We start from the raw sequence: 19,532 nt of genomic DNA on the forward strand, positions 1-19,532 counted from the left end.
CCGATAATCCAGTGACGTATGAAGCAAGATATGAGAAAGTCCATTCAATATGAGCATGTGCGAGATTTGAAATCTTGCTTTTAGCCAACAACCTTGCAGCATTCAATGACCAACATGGCCGCTCACAGATCGTCAATAAGTTTGGATCCGGAACTTTTACGAGAGTATTCTCTCAAAATATGCCTGAATCTTATTAAATGTTCTAGGAAAACGAATTAAGCTTGCGGGAAAAAAAATGGCGCAAAGTGCAGGTTAGTGGATAAAATATAGCGGCATGTGCTGAAAATCATTCCCTTCCCTAGGAAAATATCAATTCCGCCTGTGACGCTTCAATTTTTACCATAGCAGGGCTACTATATTATCTAATAGCTATATAGATAATATAGTGGCCGTACCACGATAAAAATTGATGCGCCCTAGGTGGCTATATTTTTAGTAGAGGAAGGAATGATTTTCCGCGCATGCTTCTAAATTTCACCCACTAACCTACACTTTGTGCCATTTTCTTTCTAAACAGCGATATCAACACACATCACTCCTTTTTGCCGGAAAGTATATTGCAATTTTGACATATTTTGAGAAAATACTGTCAGTGGTCATGTGAGTCATGAGAATGCCATCAGTGATTAAAAACGAGATTGTAAATCTCGCGCATGCGGATGCTGAACTATCCTGTACTATCAGCATAGGTGTATCTGTATTTGCTTCCTGATAGTGACGCAATACTTAAAAATTCTGTTAAATCACGTTAGTGTGAATAGAGGATATTTTTTTACTCTCTCGTTCTCGACTACAATATAGCGCGTTCCAGACAAAACCAAGCGCCTCTTAACATTCGGATGCGTTTCGGCACCTATGTACCGGGTGACATAAGAAAGTAGCGATTTGAAATTTGGAAGGGCTAATGTAGACTGAATGGCCAATCTTTTGACATTATATAGCAAATCATCCCACTTCCGATTTGGGCGGAAACGACAGTAATTTTCAAATTTTAAATAGCACAACCTATAACTTTTGCATTTTTGCATTCAGGGCATCATTCCACGTAGGATAGGACGGTTTTTCTCTTTTTTCTTCTTTTTTTAAATTTTTATTTAATTTTTAAAAAGTGCGTTTAGGAGGCTGTGACCATCATAAATACTATTTTTCTACTCCCGTCTGTAAAATACCTAATTACGCACCGATCTAGCGTGCGGGAAGCGTCGCTTTACCACGTCAGTTTCGTTTCCCACGAATCCGAGTCACTTCGGACATTTCCGGAACTTTACCGCACGGGTTTGGGAGCAATTGGATGTTTTCGGAGATTTCCCATGCTTTGAATTGTGACGTTCGTCAATTCTGACAGTCATGTCAGTGAATGTATTGGTGTTTTGCGAATGCTGGAATTGGAAATGAAAAATCCACAAAATAATCGACATGATAATTTTACTATACTATGATAATTTACAAATGGAGAAAAAGTTGATATATTTCTGATATGCGGGGAATGCAGAAGAAATTCTTTCTTTAGAAAGCTGGAATTGAAAATGAGAAATTCACAAAATAATCGACATGATAATTTTATTATAAGTGAAGAAATGGAAATGAATATTGAGGGGTATGTCAACGGAAATCCAGCTGCATCGCTAAAAGAAGTGGCATTAGAATTAGACATCTCGAGAGAATTTGTGAGGAGAATTTTAAATAAACACGGCTATCATTCTTTTAAGTATAACCTTCATCGATTCTCAAATAATGCTATGTATAACCTACAGAACAACAAATACAGGTCTTTAAATAATCAAAGAATTATTCGTTCCGGACAGTTTCAAGAACGGTTCAGAATCGATGTTTGGGCAGGAGTGATAGGAAGGCGAATTATTCCACCTGTTTTTTTTTTTCATGGTTCCTTAACTGGTACACGATATTTACAATTCCTAAGAAATGAAATTGAAGACTCGTTAAATCATTTACCTCTTGCCGTGACATTAAATAGAGATGTCACTGAACACCTACGTGATGTTTATGGAGATAGACTAATCTCAACACATGGTCCAGTCAATTGAATATAACTTTTTTTTTAAATACTAATCCATTTTTTTCGTTCCACCGCATGAGCTAGTCGAGAGTTTCTTCTGCATTTTTAATCTTACCGGGTTAACAATTAATTATGGATAGAAGCAAAGTCACCTAAGTAATATTTTCTTTTTATAAAAATGTGTTTTTTTCCTTCCTGTGAGCTTATTTTTTAACGGATTTTGAAAATTTTGGTGTCAAAATCTTGCAAAAAAACACCGGTTTTAAAAGGTTTTTGTTCACACTAGGATGCTATTTTAAAAAAACTAGGTTATTCTAAAAAATTATAAGTTCATTAAATTAAATGCTATTTGTCATTAGACAAGTAAAAAAAAAAGTTTCATTTACAATTTCTCCCATGATCAGGTGACCCAGTAAATAATATTTATTATGGTCAATTTAAAAATACAAAAAAAATGAGAATAACCGTCCTATCCTACGTAGAATGATCTCCTGAACCCGAAAATGCAAAAAAATATAAGTTGTGTCATTTAAAATTCGAAAGTTAATGTTATTTCCGCTCAAACCGGAAGTGCAACCAGTGACTACATATTGTCAAAAAATGGACATTCAGCCTGTATTAACCCTTCGAAATTTCAAATCGCTATCCCAAGCCGTCTAAAAGTTATATAGTGTTCCCACTTTCTTGTGTCACCCGATATATAAACTTCAATTTCAGATCGAAAGTTTAAACACCACGTGGCACATGCTGCGCCAGAAGCACACCGATTCGGCGTTCAACTTCGAGGCGAAACTCCGACCCACCCTCAAGAACATGAACAGTTGTTCAAACCCGCAGGCACCCAACACCACTATACCCCACCTACTCCCGTTGATCCTGCTCCTCGAACGCGATCTGCAATGTTTCCTGTCTCCGGCCGACCAAAGCCAATTGGCGCATAGTTGCCTGAGCATGTGGGAGTCCAATATGCAAGACTTCGGCCTGTCGACGCTGCTGAATCACCTACAAGCGGCTCGGAAGTACACCGATTTGCACCACACCTACCAGAGGAACGCCGAAATCGTTTTGGACGAAGCGAGGATGGACGAACTCACCCTCGACATGTTCAAGACCGAGTTTCACCTAAAATTCCTCTGGGGCAGTAGGGGCGCGTACGCGGAGGCGGCCGAACGGCACCACAAGTTCGAACAGGTGCTGTCGGTGATGGCCGAGAAGTATTGCAACCTGAAAAACGACGAGGAAGTCTAATTTTGCGTTTTCGAAAAATCAGTTCGTCAATTATGTTTGATTTCTTTTATTTTAGCGGTGCAATCAAATAACTCAATTTACTTAGGAATAAGTAGGAACAAGAGCTTTAAAACAAAAGTTTTCGATAACATATACACATACTGTATACAGTACTTAAAATTTTTAAATTTAGTAAACGACGCGTCGACGCACTGCCATTTTACGAACCGAAAACTGCTTGACACTGCACCAAACTAATAAAACGCTCGTTTCGTTTTTACTTGCGCGCGCATCCATGGTTAGGGTTTAAGTGAGTGTTTCTAGTCGAATTTCAAAAATGAATCAAAAACTGTATACACTCAAGTAGCGGTTAATTTTTTTACATATCATACCGTTAAAAATTTTGATACATTGTTTTTTCGCAAAGCACTCGCCCGTTTTGACATCGAGAGCTTCGTAGAGCTTTTTCGAAGCGATTTTTGTATACCGAGCTTTAACGGATAGTTCTTAGGTTTTTGTAAATGGTGCTCATTGGTTTACCTGTTGAAACAAATGTTTAAATTAATATATAATAAATTAGTTAATCGCCACAGTTGTTGCGTTAACTTGGATTTTCCGACAATACCGTACGAAGACTGCGTTTCATACCCTCTTTTCGCTTGCGTATAAACTTTGTTACAAATTTGAGGCCGAACATGTCTTCAGTAATAATTTCTTTTCCACTGCAAATACCACAACATTATACAGGGTGAGTCCTTTGAGTTCTGCTGCAAAGTTAGTTGCCAGGGCTATCCTAAGGCTCCAACCAACTAAACTTTTTAATACATTGACATTTCTTCTGTTCAGTTTTGCACTCTGTATGCAAACTAAAAGCGTATTTGTTTGAGAAGTGACGATCAATTTTGACTTTTGGAATATTTTTGTGATCTAAAAAAATTTTATCATAATTTTTTAAATGTTTATTGTCAGTGCTATCATATGATTTTGTGATATATCTTTAATATGTGAGATATTCAGTATTGCATCTGCCAGCTCTTCGCTTGCAGATTTTCATATATTTTTCAAAAAAAATCGGTATTGAAATTAAAAAAGCTCATTATGCCTCTACTTTCAAAGGATAATTGAAATAAATCATCCTGTATAATCCAGCAATTCTTGGTCTGCAATGGTTTCTCATTCCAATTATAAAGCAATATAGATGAGAATAGTAACTTTGCTGAGGACCATAAAACATTAATTCAAGAATGATTCCTATAAAAATAGTTAATTTGAACTACTTAGCTTAAATCGATATTCAACTGCTTATAGAAAACTCTTGGATTTGCAATTTTTTCGTAGGCACTATGAAAAGTTGCTCACATGAAACGACAAAATGCTTGGTAAGCGACTGAATTGTGATTTTTTTGTATAATTTCCGGTAACACGACATTTATGTGATTTTATTGTACATTAAATAAATACGTTAGCTGTAAGAAAATGTATTTAACGAAAATATTGTGTACCATATTAATATATATAAAGTCAAACAAAATGTAGATTTAATAATTTATTAACGGGTCTATGTAGGATATAGTTTTGTGAGTTGAAAGAGTAGCAAACTTTAACAAATTGTAAGGAAAACAATGTATAGGGAAATTCTGTGTAATTCACAGTGTTTGAAAATGTATTAATAAACATGCTATCTAAGCAATGGTGTTTTATTTTAACTGATTTTTTAACAATTCCTCACGTACATGTTGTGGAATTCTTATTCGTTTCCGCCTTTCTTTTCCCGTGTCAGTTTTAGCCGTTTGCAAAGGCTGCTGCGCTTTTTTCTTATTGCTGGCAAGTGCACAGTGCTTTTTGTTTTTTCTCTTTTTAAATCGGCTTCTGTCTACTTTGGGGCCATCGGTTTCCTTTAGCCTCTGCAAGGCTTGTATTTCTGATTCAGTTAGTCCAGCCATTTTCTGTTTCGCCATTTCGACAGATATGGATGAAGCTTTTTCCAATACAGGAGTTTTCATGTGTAGGTAGAGCAGAGGCACTCCTGGTAAACTTCGAACTTCGTTTTGCAACTCCCGATCTTGAGTACAGAGTACATAATGGCTTTTGTTATCTTTTCCCAGCATGGAAAGCAAACATTTTGAACCCGGAATTGGTTTACCTTCGTGTCCACACTTGTGCACAACATACTGTTTTAATATTAACAGGGCTCCATTTAACTTATGACCTAACTTCTCCAGTTCTATGATAGAACATTGAGTGGTAATGAGTTTAGTCTCTCCTTGCAAATACTTAGGTATATTGTCCGCGACGTTCACCTTATTCTACAATAACCCCACACGCATCATTGGTAGAATAGGTTATTACCTTTAAATTTGTTTACTTACATTTAGAGCGGCGTAACAAAATGTGCCATCTACCAGTAGTTGATACGGTTGTCTAAAGCCAAAATTATTGATAAAAAAACCTAATGTTTTATTTAATTTTTTGTACCGCCGGATTTTCATTTTGATAACTAAAGAACTTCTTAATTTTGTAAAAAATTCATAAAGACCATTTGTGACACTGCATTTCCGAGTTACTATTTAAACAAATTACAAAATATGCTGCATTCTGAGGTTAGGAATACGAAATCCACATAATTCGTCTACGACGATTTGGACTAGGGACCTACGTACCACTGACCTTATAAACAACTATGGACAAGCACCAATAAAAGTTAAAGAAAAAACAATAAGCTGGCAACACTGAAAGCAATCACTTCGCTTCTAAAATAACCTAAAATGTTATTTAAAATAACGTTCAAGTTTAAATCAATTCAAACTTAATTATCACATGCTTAAGGGTACATGTTAATTATATTTTTTTATAAACTATGTCGAAATCAGAATTACTTTCAAATGATCAAGAAAATCTCGAAGAGTTATACCCATTATTTCTTGAATTGAGTGAACAACGCAACAAATTACAAGTCAAGAAAATAACTCCTCCGGAACTTAGACAATCTCGACAATTGTATGGTATGACTTCATCTAGTGCTTGTAAGAACGTAATTAACAAATTAAATGAATTTCTATTTTGCAGAATGTGTCCATAAAACTGTTTGTGAAGCAAAGCAAACATACCTCAAACTGAGCAATGACCTTGAAGATCTAGCAAGTGTTGATGCCAATAATACACTTTTAATAGGTTGTCAAAGTGGTCCCTACCTAGTTGAAATTAAACAAGCTACGGAGGATATAGCTAAGGAATTAAGTAATGGATTAAAGGAACCAGTAACTATTTCCTTACCAAATTCTCTTTGATTACTGTCTCTTTGAATTTTTAGGAGTATGAATCAGAGTGTGATGTTTTGGAGGGTTATTTTACTTTAAGGGAGGAAACAGATCAGTTTCTGAAAAATTTGGAATACATAAAAAAATTTCTTCGGAAGCTCAAAACAGATGATTCATCTACCATAGGTATGGCCAAAATTTTTAAAGAGTTCTACAAAGTTTTAAACAAAGTATGTTTGTTATTAACCTGTTTTTTTTACAGAGCCACCAGATTTTTTTGAGAAGGCTTTTGCTTCATCACCTAATCCAGAAAATGAAACTAATTAAGTTATGAGTTATTTATAAGAGGTGTAATGGAATGACATTGTAGTATTTCAAATTTAACATTTCTAAGCAAAGTTAATAAAAAATTGGATAATTATTAATTTTTGCTATTTTTATTTTCATTTGTTATAAACTTGAGTATTTTAGGATATTTGCATTATACATAAGGTACTTTGTGAGCCTTTAGAGAAAGAGCATTTTGTGTTATGACATAGGTATTAATTTTATAACTGGTCCAGATTGATGTTTTTCTGCAGTTAATCCAAGAACTCTCAACGATCCCATTTTACGAGATTTTTGTGATCATTCGTGTTCTTATGGGCCAATATTTTCAGTCCTACGGCCTTGATGATTTTTATATTCTGTTCTATGGGTAGGCTTCACTCTTGAGGAATGCAAACAATTTAGGGTAGTTCTAAAAGACCCGGTTTGTAAAACAACTTTGGCAATTTTTTGGCTAATGTTTATTTAAGAAACAGAAAAAAGTAAGTTTGCAGTTTCATGTGGGCTTTACAAATTGGCACACATTCAAGATGATTTTTATAAAATTTATCCTATGCATTAAACACTGCGATTTGTGTATTGTTTTTTAGATCAGTTTCACGTTTTTTTTAGCAAAAATCCGCTATGTCGTCAGTTGTAGTCCCCGACGAAAATCTTATTCAATCAATGTAAGTTGAAAATTTTTAGGTTATGTTACTTATATACCACAAAAATGTTACAGAAAATATGCTGGTCCAGAAAGTGAATTTGTCACAGAACTGCTAGGTCAAACTGTTAATATTCAATGTAGCGAGGGTATTCACAATCACGGCAGTTCCAAAGTTAAACTAGCTGATCGAATAGATTATAATTGGGAGTTTAAATATTACCATGGGCATCTTGTAGCTGCAGATATTACTGGGAAGATCATTGCCTATGCCATGAAGGGAAAGGAAGGTGGAATGATTAGAGTGACAGACCAAGAAACAAATGCTAAAAGGACTTTAATAAAAAATTTCAAGGAGGATATAAAAGATTTGTCTTTTTCTTACTCAAGGGAAGAAATCATTCTTGGCTGCATTGATTGTGAAGGCAACATACTTGTTTATCAAATTGTAGATGATGGAGATACATTATCGTATCCTTTTTAAAAATTGTTATTGCTACAGAATTTTCTGACAACGTTTAAATAATAGTTCTTCATTTACTTAACAAAATGTTAGTTACAAGCAGCTGTTACACATTTATCACGTGGAACATGTTAGACCAAAGGTGAATTTTAGGTTAATATGGTGTCCATACCTTCCCAGCTATGATGAAGATACAGATGCAGGTGATGACCCTGAAAAAATGTTTGTTGTCCTAAATGGAACAAGAGGTAATGTTCTGTCATACTTATAACACAAAAGAAAAATTTCTCTTTATTCATTTAAGCTGAAATTTATAACTTGACGATGTTAACTTCCAAATATGGTTCTGGCACATTGGACCCCAATGACACTTACGAGGGCTATATTGAAATTAATCACAGTTCAGAATTGGTAGATGCATCATTCTCCTCTGATGGAACTGCTATTGCTATAGCCTGCCTAGATGGTTATGTCAAGTTTTTCCAAGTATTCACTTACAGTGTTAAATTTGTCTACTATTTATATATATATATATATTTTTAGCTATATATGTTTGATGATGAAAAACAAAAGTGTCTACATGAATGGCAGCCCCATAATGGCCAACCATTAACATCAATCATTTTCATTGACAATGTTTTAGAATACAGTTCTGAGTATGTTGTTGTAAGTTCTCTTCGGCAAGTAGTGATATGTACTTTTAGGTGTTGGAAATTTGCTATTACTGGAGCAAACAATAATTCTGAGATCAAACTGTGGTCTTGTGAAACTTGGACTTGTCTACAAACAATCTATTTTGTCCCTAATCCAAAAAACATCATACAGGATCTCTTCCTGACTGTATCCATAGATCACACTGGCCAGTTCTTGGTTGTAGCTGATATTAATAACCGGGCCTTATATATTATGCAGCTCAAAAGGTAACCAGTAGTTTTTTAATTTTGGCTAAAATTAAATGCCTCTTTTAATTGTTATGATTGTCTAGTTAAATCTCAAAATCCTAATACCTCTAATTTGGTCTTGAATATGAGGTGGTGTACAATTATTTGTTTAAAGTGACTGTTACTGAACACCTGAGAGATCTGTGATATATGTTTTTTATTCCTAACTTGTATTCATAATTTATGTTATTTAGTCGTTTATTATTATTATTATTTTTCTTTTTACTGTTTGCCTATAATTATATTATATTTTTAAATGCTTGTAAAACTATTGTATTCTCTCTTGTAATTACACCGAAACTATCTGTTATACAATAAAGCATTATTATTATTAAGGAATGATGAAGAGCAAGTGGTGTGTGTGACAGTTTTGTCACAATTCCTGCTTCCCGCACCATTTCTGAGCTTCCATGTATTGGATGCGTGCACAAAGAATATTCCTTTGTGCTATAGCAACAGCACTGAAGATGTATATGATAATGAGGATCTCTTCGATGAAGATTCCGAAATAACTGTAAGCTCTCTCACTTACTCTGCATTTGTTAAAACCACAATTGGCTGGTGGGTTTTATAGGTGACCAGCTTAAAAATGTTGGTTATCCAACCCAAGAAGTTCCAGGACTGCAACATAACGTTCCAGCCAGAGTCACTCATGCGCGGAGGGGTATCAGTTCTTGAGAAGCTGACCGATCCCCTATTTGAACTTAGAAATGGGAAAAAGGATGATGAAGAGGAAGTTGAAAAGATTCCTGAATTGGATGACCTCCAATCATCGGTCAGCTTATTGATTCAGCAGCAGGAACAACAGATGAGTTCCAAACTCACATTAATGACACCTGACGATTTTACTTCAGCTGGCAAAAATAGTTCAAGATCTAGCAGGTTGGTTTTGGGTTGATTTGTCAAGATGAATTTAAGTACAGTAAAATTGTTTGTTAAAAGTTGGCGTGTAATGATATTAATATATATAATTATAATTACAGAGCAATGAAAGTATTTTTTACATCTAGTAGTCCTCTACGAATTTTAAGTTGTGCTTGTACATTTGAATTGTTTTACTCAGTGTCCGAAATTCCCTCACAAACGATGCTGCACTGTGTGAACCAATGCAAAAACTGAATGAAGAGCTGATATCTGAGCTGCACAAACCTCCCAAGGATACTTTTGCTAGCGCGGGGTCGAGTCCCAGTCGGGAAGTACAAGAGATACTGTCATTAAACAACTCGGGCAGTAATTATGGTACCGACGAATATTTCAATAACCTTGCCAACTTACAGGTAAAGGTAATCAGGCGATTAATTTTTTTGGTGTGAGACTTCTCATAATTATTCTGTAATTGTTTAGGACGAACAAGAAGTTCCGGAAAAAGATTATTCAGAATCCGGGGACCCAGTTGGGTACCAGGACCCCGTCAACTGGCCAAAAATTCCCGTCGTCAATGAAGATGTCGTCAATAAGAGCAGCGACATGAACAGTCAGGACATGGAAACGGTGTATTTTAAGATAAGCGCGCTGGAGGGGGTAATTCGCGAGCAGAGTCTGCTCATCCAGCAACTGCACCAGGATATGAAAGTCGTAACGCAATCGGCGACGAGAAACAACCACAAGGACATTGACAAGGAGGAGTTGATTAAAGAGCTGGATTGCGCCATGGCCAAGCAACACCTGCAAATAGCTAAGATGCTTGAGAATCTCATTAACCTGCAGAAAAACAAAGACAGAGACTTGCATGTGTGTTTTTGTTTTTGTGAAATTTTTCAAGACTCAAGCAAATTGATTGCAGGACCAGTTGGTGGGTGCTGTCGGCCAACTACTATCCAAGTCACTGGCGGAAAAATTGCAGCATGAAATGAAGCACTCGATGTTGCCGACGGTGCACGCACTGGCAGACTCCTACCGGCACCAGGTCGACGACCAATATACGCAAAAATTCGCAGATATTGACAAAATGGTAAAGGAGAATTTCGCAAAGGTCATCAACAGCAAAGTAAGCGTTGAGCTTGGGGGTCATTTAGTGTTGCCAATGTTACTTTCTTTTCAGTCCCTGACAGATTCCATTAGTTTATCGGTTGTGAATCTAGTGTCGCCCACCCTGGAGAAGTGTTACCGGGACATAATATCATCCTCGTTGCTGCCATCTTGGGAGCGCATATGCGGACAAATGTTCCAGCAGATAAACGAGACATTCACAAAAGGAACAAAGGAGTGTAAGTTGCTAGATAAGTGTTCAAGTACATAATATTCTCGTTCTATGTGTTTCGATGAACATTTACATACAATATATGCCTTGCCTATTAAACCCATTGACCTAACACGTAAAAAAGACTGTTCACCTGAAACTTGATAATCCGTTATTTACCTGGCGTTCTCCTCAACAGACACAGCATCGGTGGAAAACTACATGGACCGGCAAAGGAAGGTGCAAGACAAAGGCAAAGACATGATGGTCCAGATGCAGACCATATCAGATAGCATGAAAGCGAACAGCGAAGCGTTGACCAGCGTTCTGTGTGGCGAGATACACAAGCAATTCAGTGCCGCCCTCAAAAGGTTTTTGCTATACCCAGTTTCTTAATGGGAGAGAGTGAAAAAATGTAAAATTGCAATAACACGATTCATGCAACACTTAGAGGTTATATTATATTATATAAATTTCAAATTTGCTAGTACCTGATGAGTGCTTCCCTTTTACGCTTTTAATTATATCAGTAGTTTCATGAATATTTACATCTGTCGAATGAGTAGACTTGTGGTTGGCAATGTGTACATTCTAATTAAATCATTTCCTACACCTCTTTTAGTGAGAGAATCTATCTAGTTATCTAGTTATTAGTTGTGGTGCTTTGTGGATCATCTTTAAAACTTTTAGGATAAGTTTTTTTTCGTTTTATATTAATTTCATTCTTAATTATCCTCCCAGCTTGCTTTGCCCTTTTTTAAACTTTAACCGTATTTTACCAATGGTATATCGTTCATGGTATAACCCAAGATTCCCTTTGAAATTGTCTAAATTGTCGTCGCCAGCAGCTAATTTCCATCGTTGACGGTCGTTCAAGTCTCCTTCATTAGCATCTTAAAGGTTGTCACGTTTTCTTCTTTGGTCTGGAGTTCACTGCCATATTCATTTTGGCCATCTTGTGTCTTACATCCGCCAATTTATTCTTTCTCTATTAAAAGTGATTTTGTTTTGAACAAAAATTCGTTTCCTTCAAAGTTTTCAACAGTTTCTTCTGTTTTCTTTTTCACTTCAGACATTATTTTGTTTGAGGTGGGTATTTCTTTTTTTTTTTTAAGTAAAACGAATGGATTATTCTTCTAATGGCAGTATTGTTATTTTCATTTAATACAGATTCTTTTCTTCCTGTATTTCTTTTTGGTGATCTGATGGGGCCGCGTTGTTCCTAGTGCACAAGGCAGCATATTGTTTATTGTCCAACCCCCATCGTATTGAAATATGTTTCCACAATTTTGCAACTCAATTCAGAAATGCTAGCCATTTTCAAGATAGAACTGTGCTAACAATTGCCAGAAAGTAACTTGATTCTATAATTCTAATTTTAAACACTAACTCACAGTTGAGTCAGCTACGTGTACGTCTGTCTACCTGCCACTCTCGGAACTGTTGACAAACATCATACTCGGACCACTAAGTTTTACAATTTAATAATGATGTCTTGCATTAGGAAACGAAGCGTGGTGCGTTTCGTTGATAGATACACAGGGCGTTAAAAAAAGTCGCGGCAATTAAGGGGTTGTTTCCTTAAATTATTTTATTATAAAAGTTCCCAAAAATGTAGGTGCCGAAATATATTGTTCCGAAGATAGAGGGGGGGGGGTGTTAAAGTTTTTCAAATTAATTCTTCTCACGGATTTGTTTGAAATTTGGTAACCTTGTTTCTAGTGATAAGGAGCTGATTTGGCCCTAACTAAATAAAAATCTAATGGTGTTATGGGGCGGGGTGGGCAACTGCGTGCGAGGTGGAGACTTAACGGTTTTTTAGTCTATGTGCACGCAAATATTGTTGAAATTTAAAAAAATGCTTTTATGAAGTATCGCAATTAAATTAAAATCAGTGGCGTATCAATCATATCAACAAATTTTATAAATTTGCCCCCTCCCCTAATGCCACTGTTTAATTTTTATTTAGTTAGGGCCAAATCAGCCCCTTTTCACTAGAAACAATGCTGCCCCCTTAAATATTGCCGCGTGTTTTTTAACACCATGTATATGGCGGAGGTCTGTTGCAGCGTGCAAGACAAATTGGTGCAAAAAATTAAGGAAACTGTCAGCGTCGAAGTGAAACAGAGCTTCAAAAATCATGCGGCCATCCTCGAGGACAGTGTCATCAACGCCGTGCGGTCCAGGGCTGTTACGCCCGCCCCTCACGCCGACTCTCACGTACGTTACCGCTTTCAGTAACCCGCTTGCTTTCGATCTTTCTGCTTCGTTTTTATTTCTTTTTTTATTTAAGTTTTATTTAGACGCGTTGTTTTGTTTAGTTGCCGAATAAAATTTTTAGTTTCGTTTTCGCAACACGCTGTTTTAATGCATCTTGACCTTACTTTAGTTAGGGAATGGTATGGTGGAGGTATGGTAGGATAGTTGGCGACAGAGGCGACATGTAGGGCGTTTGGGTGGAGGTAATCGGGCGTTTTGGGGGGTTAATTTCGCCTTTGGTTAATCAAGCAACAAAGTTTTATTCTCCGGAGTACAGACAAAACAGCTTATTTAGTTAGATTCAAAATTGAGGTTTTATTGAAAATTTGCCCTTAATTTACGTTTTGGAGATGCTCAATCAACTGGCCATAAATATTTCTATCCTTTCTGTAAATCACTATCCTTGAAAGACTAGTTAGAGTTTTAAGCAGCTCTGAGAAGAAAAAACTGTACCAAGTGTCCAAGTTAGCATATTTTTCCGGAGTAGTTTAGCCTTATTTTTATGGATAGAAACTGACGGTTTTCGGCACCAGATGTGCAAATTTTCCATGAAATTAAATATACCGTTTCCAACACTTATGCTTTTTATTTATTGGGATACAGAGCATTTTTAACTTCTCAACGTGCTGTGCAAATTCCTGGGTAAGGGTTCATCCTTATTAGTAGGGATAATTTTTGTTACAAATATACTATTTTTGACTAATCAAAACAGTTTTTCTCGGTTAACAATAACAAGAAGCATAACATTTTCAAAAATGCCTACGAGGTTTTATTATAAAAGTAAATTCATAACAACTGTTTTGTAGCATAAAGTAAGAATATAACAAACCCAAAAAATAGCATTCTTAAGAAAACAAACTTGTAATTCTTTGAGTAACATTAAAAATCATGGAAGACATCCGTTAGTACATATCTATCTTTGAGGGAAATTGTTCTCAAGCACTGCCCCTAAGAGTCTAGAGCCGTGACTCTTAATAACCAACCTTATATGTTTTTGTGTAGTTCTGGAATAACTACCTCAAAGATTTCTAGACCTACTATTAAATTATGCATTTAATTTTAGAAAATTACCATTTATTGCGTGTTTCTGAAAAAAAGTTAATACAAGGATATACTTTTTAAATCGAAAAACGGGGTATTACAATTAAAAAATAAGTTGGATAGATCGGGTCACTAACACAAAAGTCATGAACAGAATGATGAAAAATAAAGAAATCGTTGCTAACATCAATATTAAGAAACTCTCATACTTCGGCTATGTTCTGAGGCATCCTGAAACGTACAACATCCAGGACTTGATCATTCAGGGCAAAATTGAGGGAAGACAAGGCCCAGGAAGAAGAACATCTTTGCTGAAAAACCTACGCCAGTGATTCGGATAATCAACTAATACGCTGTTTAGGACCGCGGAAAATAAGGTATTGATAGCCAACATGATTGCTAAAATTCGGTAAAAAACGGATATGACACGTCGAGAAGAAGAAGAAGACAGTTAAAAAACATAAGTCTAATCTATAACTTAAAAATAGTAAATGTGTAGCAAAAATTATTTACTCCACTGCATTTTACTGAAAAATATCTACAAAAATGTTTTGTTGTTACATTGTTAAAAATGCCCTGTATCTTAAAAACTAAAAAGGCTATGAAAACGTTGTTAACCGCATTTTTAATTTTACGAAAATAACGGAGATACGCCTTTCAAAAGTACCCAAAATAGGACACGCTGTACATCTACTGCGAGAAATTTCGCGTTTTTTTAGATATTAGAGAAGCACGTTTTTAATGTAACATTTTTGGGATAGTCGCGACAGTAGGTTCCTTTCTTTTTGGTTAACGACGTGATCTGATTTGACATAAAGGTGGATATCGCTATGGAAAAATTATTTCGTTCAACAAACTTTCACTTGGGAGGTGTCCATGAAAGTTCTTCGCTGTTTTGATAAGAGCAATTTTTTTTTAGGTTGGCAATACCATACGAGAAAGAATTGACCGGGTAGGTATATTCAGCTCAGGCGTTTATTCAGATAACACAGTGTACGAAAACGCCAAAAGTATTCGTTCGGCTGCCGTTCACTAATTTGTATGGCTGTTACAGCTTCGCATTGCTAATTCATTGCCGTTACTTTTTGCAATGACTTTTGATTGAATTTGTAACTTTACTTTTTCGGTAGTTCTAAATCTGCAAAGTTTATTGTTGAACAATAACATCACCGAACCAAAACGTTCAATCAGTTTTAGTCCACCGTATATATCATACGACCCACAAAATCCATTCAAAAGTCATCCCTCGTGATTCGGTAAAATCGTTAATGATTAAAACGTAGCTGTTTCAGATGACGACTCTAAGCCACATCCAGCAGTGCATCAACAGGGGCGAATACGATGAGGCATTCCAGATGGCGCTCTCGGCAGAGAACTTAACCTACGTGATATTCGTCTGCGAAAGGGTAGACGTCGGTAAGGTGTTCGGGGAAAGTTGTGCTTTGTCCCAGAGTGTCCTTCTGGCTCTCATTCAGCAACTTAGCATGGAGCTGCACAAAGACACAGAGACTAAACTCAGGTGATTTTTTGCAGTATTTATTCTAGCACACAAAAAACACATATCTCTATATCTAACGCAAAATTTATCAGTACAAATGCATTAGTAATTATTGATTTCTGTTACTTGAATACTTTTTGAGGTTAATGTTCATTTTTTCCAGACCACTTTCAAGAATGTGAGGTGGTAACATGTACCAGGTGACACAACAAAGTGGGAACACTCTATAACTTTCAAACTGCTTGAGATAGCGATTTGAAATTTGGAAGGGTTAATATAGGCTGAATTTCCAATTTTTTGACAATATAAAATCAATGGTTGCAGTACCGGTTTTAGCGGAAACGACAGTAACTATATATTTTTTGCATTTTTGAATTCAGTAAAAAGTTAATCTCAGAAAACAAGAGAATAGAATTTTTTTTCTTTTCAAATCTGTCATTTTTTGGGATAATTCAGCACAAAATTTTGAAAATCTCTTAGAAAATAAAACCTCAACAATGTCGGCAGAATCGATTTGAAAGTGGTATATCAACGTGTGTTACTGTAAGGCAAGTTTTACATTGACACAAAATATCACATTTATTTATTTTGGAACTGGACTTTTGTATTTATTTGAATTAAATAAGTGTGATAAATATTTACTTAATAACCAATTTATTTTAAGATGAAACTTTCATAGAATGTGACTCCAAAATTACATTCGTTGTAACCCTTCCTAACATTTCTGGAGTTATACTATCAAATGCAGCCTATATTCTCCGTTCTAATTCTTGTAGGTCGAACACTGGAGTTACATAAACACGGTATTTCACGTCCCCCAAACAAAAAAATCTAAGGGTGTCAAGTCCGGTGACCATGGGGGCCAAATCACTGGACCGTGTGTTGAGATTAGTCTTTCCCCATAAACATCACGTAGGTGTTCAGTGACATCTCTAAAATTATAGGGAGGTGCGCGAGTCTGTTGAAAATAAATATTTAATGTCATGGCAAGAGGTAAATCATCTAACGAGTCTTCAATTTAATTTCTTAGGAATTGTAAACATCGTGCGCCAGTTACGGCACCATGAAAAAAAAAAACAGGTCGAAATAATTCGCCTTCCTATCACTCCTGCCCAAACATCGATTCTGAACGGTTCTTGAAACTTTGATCATTTAAAGACCAGCATCTGTTGTTCGGTCGGTTAAACATAGCATTATTTGAGAATCGTGACTCATCAATAAACAAAATTAAGTTAACGAAATTATTATTCTCGTCATGTTTATCAGCCAATTACAGAGTCAGCTTCATCAAGATGTCGAGGAAGGTTATACTTAAAAGAATGTTAGCCGTGTTTTTTTTTTTAAATTGTCCTCACAGATTCTCTTGAGATATCTCATTTTAATGCCACTTCGCTTAGCGACGGAGCTGAATTTACGTTGACGTATCCGACAATCTTGATATCCATTTCTCCATAGTAAAATTATCATGTCCATTATTTTGTGGATTTCTTATTTTCAATTCCAGCTTTCTAAAGAAAGAATGTGGAGGAAGGAAGGGATGCATTTTGATTTTGAGAATTTTGGTGTCAAAATGTTGGAAAAAAAGTACCGACTTTAAAAAATTATTGTTCCCACTAGGATGCTATTCGAAAGAACTATGTTATCCTGAAAAATTAATAGTTCAGTAAATTAAATGCTATTTGCTATTAGACAAATAAAGAAAAGTTTCATTTACAATTTTTCACATGTTCAGGTGACCCGGTAAATAGTATTTATAATGGTCACAGAGTCCTAGACACAATTTTCAAAAATTACATAAAAATTTAAAAAAAACAGAAGACAAGAAAAAAACATCCTATCCAACGTAGAATGATCGTCTGAATCCAAAAATGCAAAAAAATATAGGTTGTGCTATTTAAAATCCAAAAGTTATTGTCGTTTCAGCTCAAACCGGAAGCGCAACCATTGACTACATATTGTCAAAAAATTGGACATTCAGTCTATATGAATCCTTCCAAATTTCTATTAATATTTTTATCTTCACGTGATCATTTTTGGGCCAATAAATTAAACCTGTCCAGGGTAGTGGCAAGAAAATTGAAACACAAAATATATGAACACATTCTCTCGTATTGCTTACTACATAAATGTAAATGTAAATTAGTCGTCAGAATAGTGTGAGTCTATGCTATCTATGCTTTACGTTGTTCTATGTTTTTTTATAATTATTTTCGACTTCAAGTACATGATGACTTCTATCGCTTCTATTCGATTCAAGTCGCAGTGGTGGTAATCTAAGGGATGTCCTGCCAGATTTTGTTAAGACATTGGCTAAGTAATAACTTCTATCATACAATTTGGTTCTTAAAACTTCAGGTAGTTCAAAATAAAGGTCATCCTGGCTAAGGAATGCTTGAACTTGTTTTTGCTGCAGATCATTGGTCCTTTTTTAGCTAAAATGAACACTATTACCGTCATAAACCAATACGCTGCCTGGTGGGATATTTGGAAGAAAATTCTTTACCTCACATTCAAAAAGGTTATTTGCCATGTCCTATTGCTAATGAGCAGTCTTTAATATTTTTTGCTGAAAGTAGCAAAGCGTTTGGCACCCGATCTTCCGAGATATTTAACAGGGCAGTTTTTCTCACCTCTTTTAAATAAATTAGTTTGGACCTTGTATGTGCAGGGTATTGATGTATGCGCATCCAAAAACGTACACTAAGGTACAATAGAACCTGGTTATTCGCTGCTGTTGAAGATGGTAAATCCATTGATGCAAAATATAGTTATGCGACCGGACATAAGATTCACTAACATTTAAAATTAACCACTGCAATACCTGCACAATCCTTAAATAAAATAATTACGGACAAATGAAACTTAAAAGAATACATGAAGCTATACAAAACATTTATTTTAAAAATTAATAAAAACATGATTAGGTAATAACAAAATCCTATTAATTGTTCATACAAACCATATGGGATTATACACAAAAGATGCATTGTCTTAGGTTTTTAACGAATTTAACGAATTCATGCTCGCAATCACGAAACACTGTTCTACAAAGAAAGAAAATTTAACACAAACATGGACGGTACTGCTCAATGTCGCACAATTTACATCCACATCTTGGGACTTTCATGCGTTGTTCTTTATGACTTTAAGAACCAATACGATAGTTTTTATGGATTTGTACGGCAACCACTGCCATCTATTAATAAGGTCAACACCATCAATGTCATTTGAAGTCCGTAATTTTATTTTCTTCCAGCTTTATTCGCGCCGCATTTCTGGCATTGACACCGGAATATCCACAGACGAGGCAGTTCGTACCAAACGTGCTGCGCGACTTGCTGAAGCAACTGAGCTTGTTCATGCAGACGAGTCCGCCTCTGAAGCAAATGACGGACGCCCGACTGCTTAAAATGGCCGTCGAGCGGATGCTGAGCAAGTAATCTTTTCGGAACCGTTGTGTACATAGACTTATTCGAAAGCCAGTGGCTCCCCTTTTTTACATACATTTATAATGTTGAGTTTCGTGACGAAAAATGTAACATACGACCGTTTCCGTTTTGTATGTTTTGTTTAATTTTTATTAAGACTGGTACTGAATAAATACCTTTTTTTTAACGGAGTTTCTTATTTTTGCGAAACTCCAAAATGTTTAACCTTTTAAAAACTCTCGAGAAGAT

General features: G+C 35.7%; 4 protein-coding genes across 17 annotated transcripts in view; 3 read left to right on the top strand and 1 right to left on the bottom strand.

Annotated features, from left to right (window-relative positions):
- Positions 1-3,283, top strand: part of LOC132696097 (breast cancer anti-estrogen resistance protein 3 homolog) — a 105,599-nt gene extending 102,316 nt beyond the window's left edge. For all 6 annotated transcript variants that reach the window (XM_060660711.1, XM_060660707.1, XM_060660708.1 and 3 more), the window contains one exon: positions 2,735-3,283. In XM_060660711.1, the coding sequence (XP_060516694.1) occupies positions 2,735-3,265 (531 nt within the window). In that variant the 3' untranslated portion in view covers positions 3,266-3,283. The remainder of the gene's footprint in view (positions 1-2,734) is intronic.
- A 1,644-nt stretch (positions 3,284-4,927) lies between these two features.
- On the bottom strand, positions 4,928-5,906 carry LOC132696098 (rRNA-processing protein UTP23 homolog). Its single transcript, XM_060660714.1, has 2 exons — positions 5,614-5,906; positions 4,928-5,550 (listed from the first exon to the last, which is right to left on the bottom strand). Exons 1-2 carry the CDS (start codon positions 5,731-5,733, stop codon positions 4,942-4,944), a joined length of 729 nt encoding a protein of 242 aa, XP_060516697.1. The 5' UTR covers positions 5,734-5,906; the 3' UTR covers positions 4,928-4,941.
- A 65-nt stretch (positions 5,907-5,971) lies between these two features.
- LOC132696099 (uncharacterized) lies at positions 5,972-6,906 on the top strand. Its single transcript, XM_060660715.1, has 4 exons — positions 5,972-6,246; positions 6,311-6,501; positions 6,555-6,687; positions 6,764-6,906. The coding sequence occupies exons 1-4, from the start codon at positions 6,102-6,104 to the stop codon at positions 6,826-6,828; spliced, it is 534 nt and encodes a 177-aa protein (XP_060516698.1). The 5' UTR covers positions 5,972-6,101; the 3' UTR covers positions 6,829-6,906.
- Positions 6,907-7,199: 293 nt separating this feature from the next.
- On the top strand, positions 7,200-19,453 carry LOC132696845 (enhancer of mRNA-decapping protein 4). 9 transcript variants are annotated; one of them, XM_060661925.1, is made up of 18 exons: positions 7,200-7,310; positions 7,441-7,496; positions 7,550-7,945; positions 8,031-8,185; positions 8,242-8,423; positions 8,481-8,593; positions 8,642-8,857; positions 9,215-9,392; positions 9,453-9,760; positions 9,942-10,161; positions 10,223-10,609; positions 10,662-10,865; positions 10,920-11,085; positions 11,257-11,428; positions 13,127-13,277; positions 15,277-15,309; positions 15,641-15,876; positions 19,112-19,453. In XM_060661925.1, the coding sequence occupies exons 2-18, from the start codon at positions 7,453-7,455 to the stop codon at positions 19,293-19,295; spliced, it is 3,345 nt and encodes a 1,114-aa protein (XP_060517908.1). In that variant the 5' UTR covers positions 7,200-7,310; positions 7,441-7,452; the 3' UTR covers positions 19,296-19,453. The 9 variants fall into 9 exon arrangements, with proteins under 9 accessions (XP_060517908.1, XP_060517900.1, XP_060517903.1 ...); XM_060661917.1 differs by having other exon boundaries at positions 8,481-8,857; XM_060661920.1 differs by having other exon boundaries at positions 8,481-8,857; positions 15,650-15,876.
- The last annotated feature ends 79 nt before the right edge of the window (positions 19,454-19,532 follow it).

This window comes from Cylas formicarius, unplaced genomic scaffold (genome assembly GCF_029955315.1).
Source record: "Cylas formicarius isolate icCylForm1 unplaced genomic scaffold, icCylForm1.1 PGA_scaffold_1__22_contigs__length_36826433, whole genome shotgun sequence".
NCBI lineage: Eukaryota > Metazoa > Arthropoda > Insecta > Coleoptera > Brentidae > Cylas > Cylas formicarius.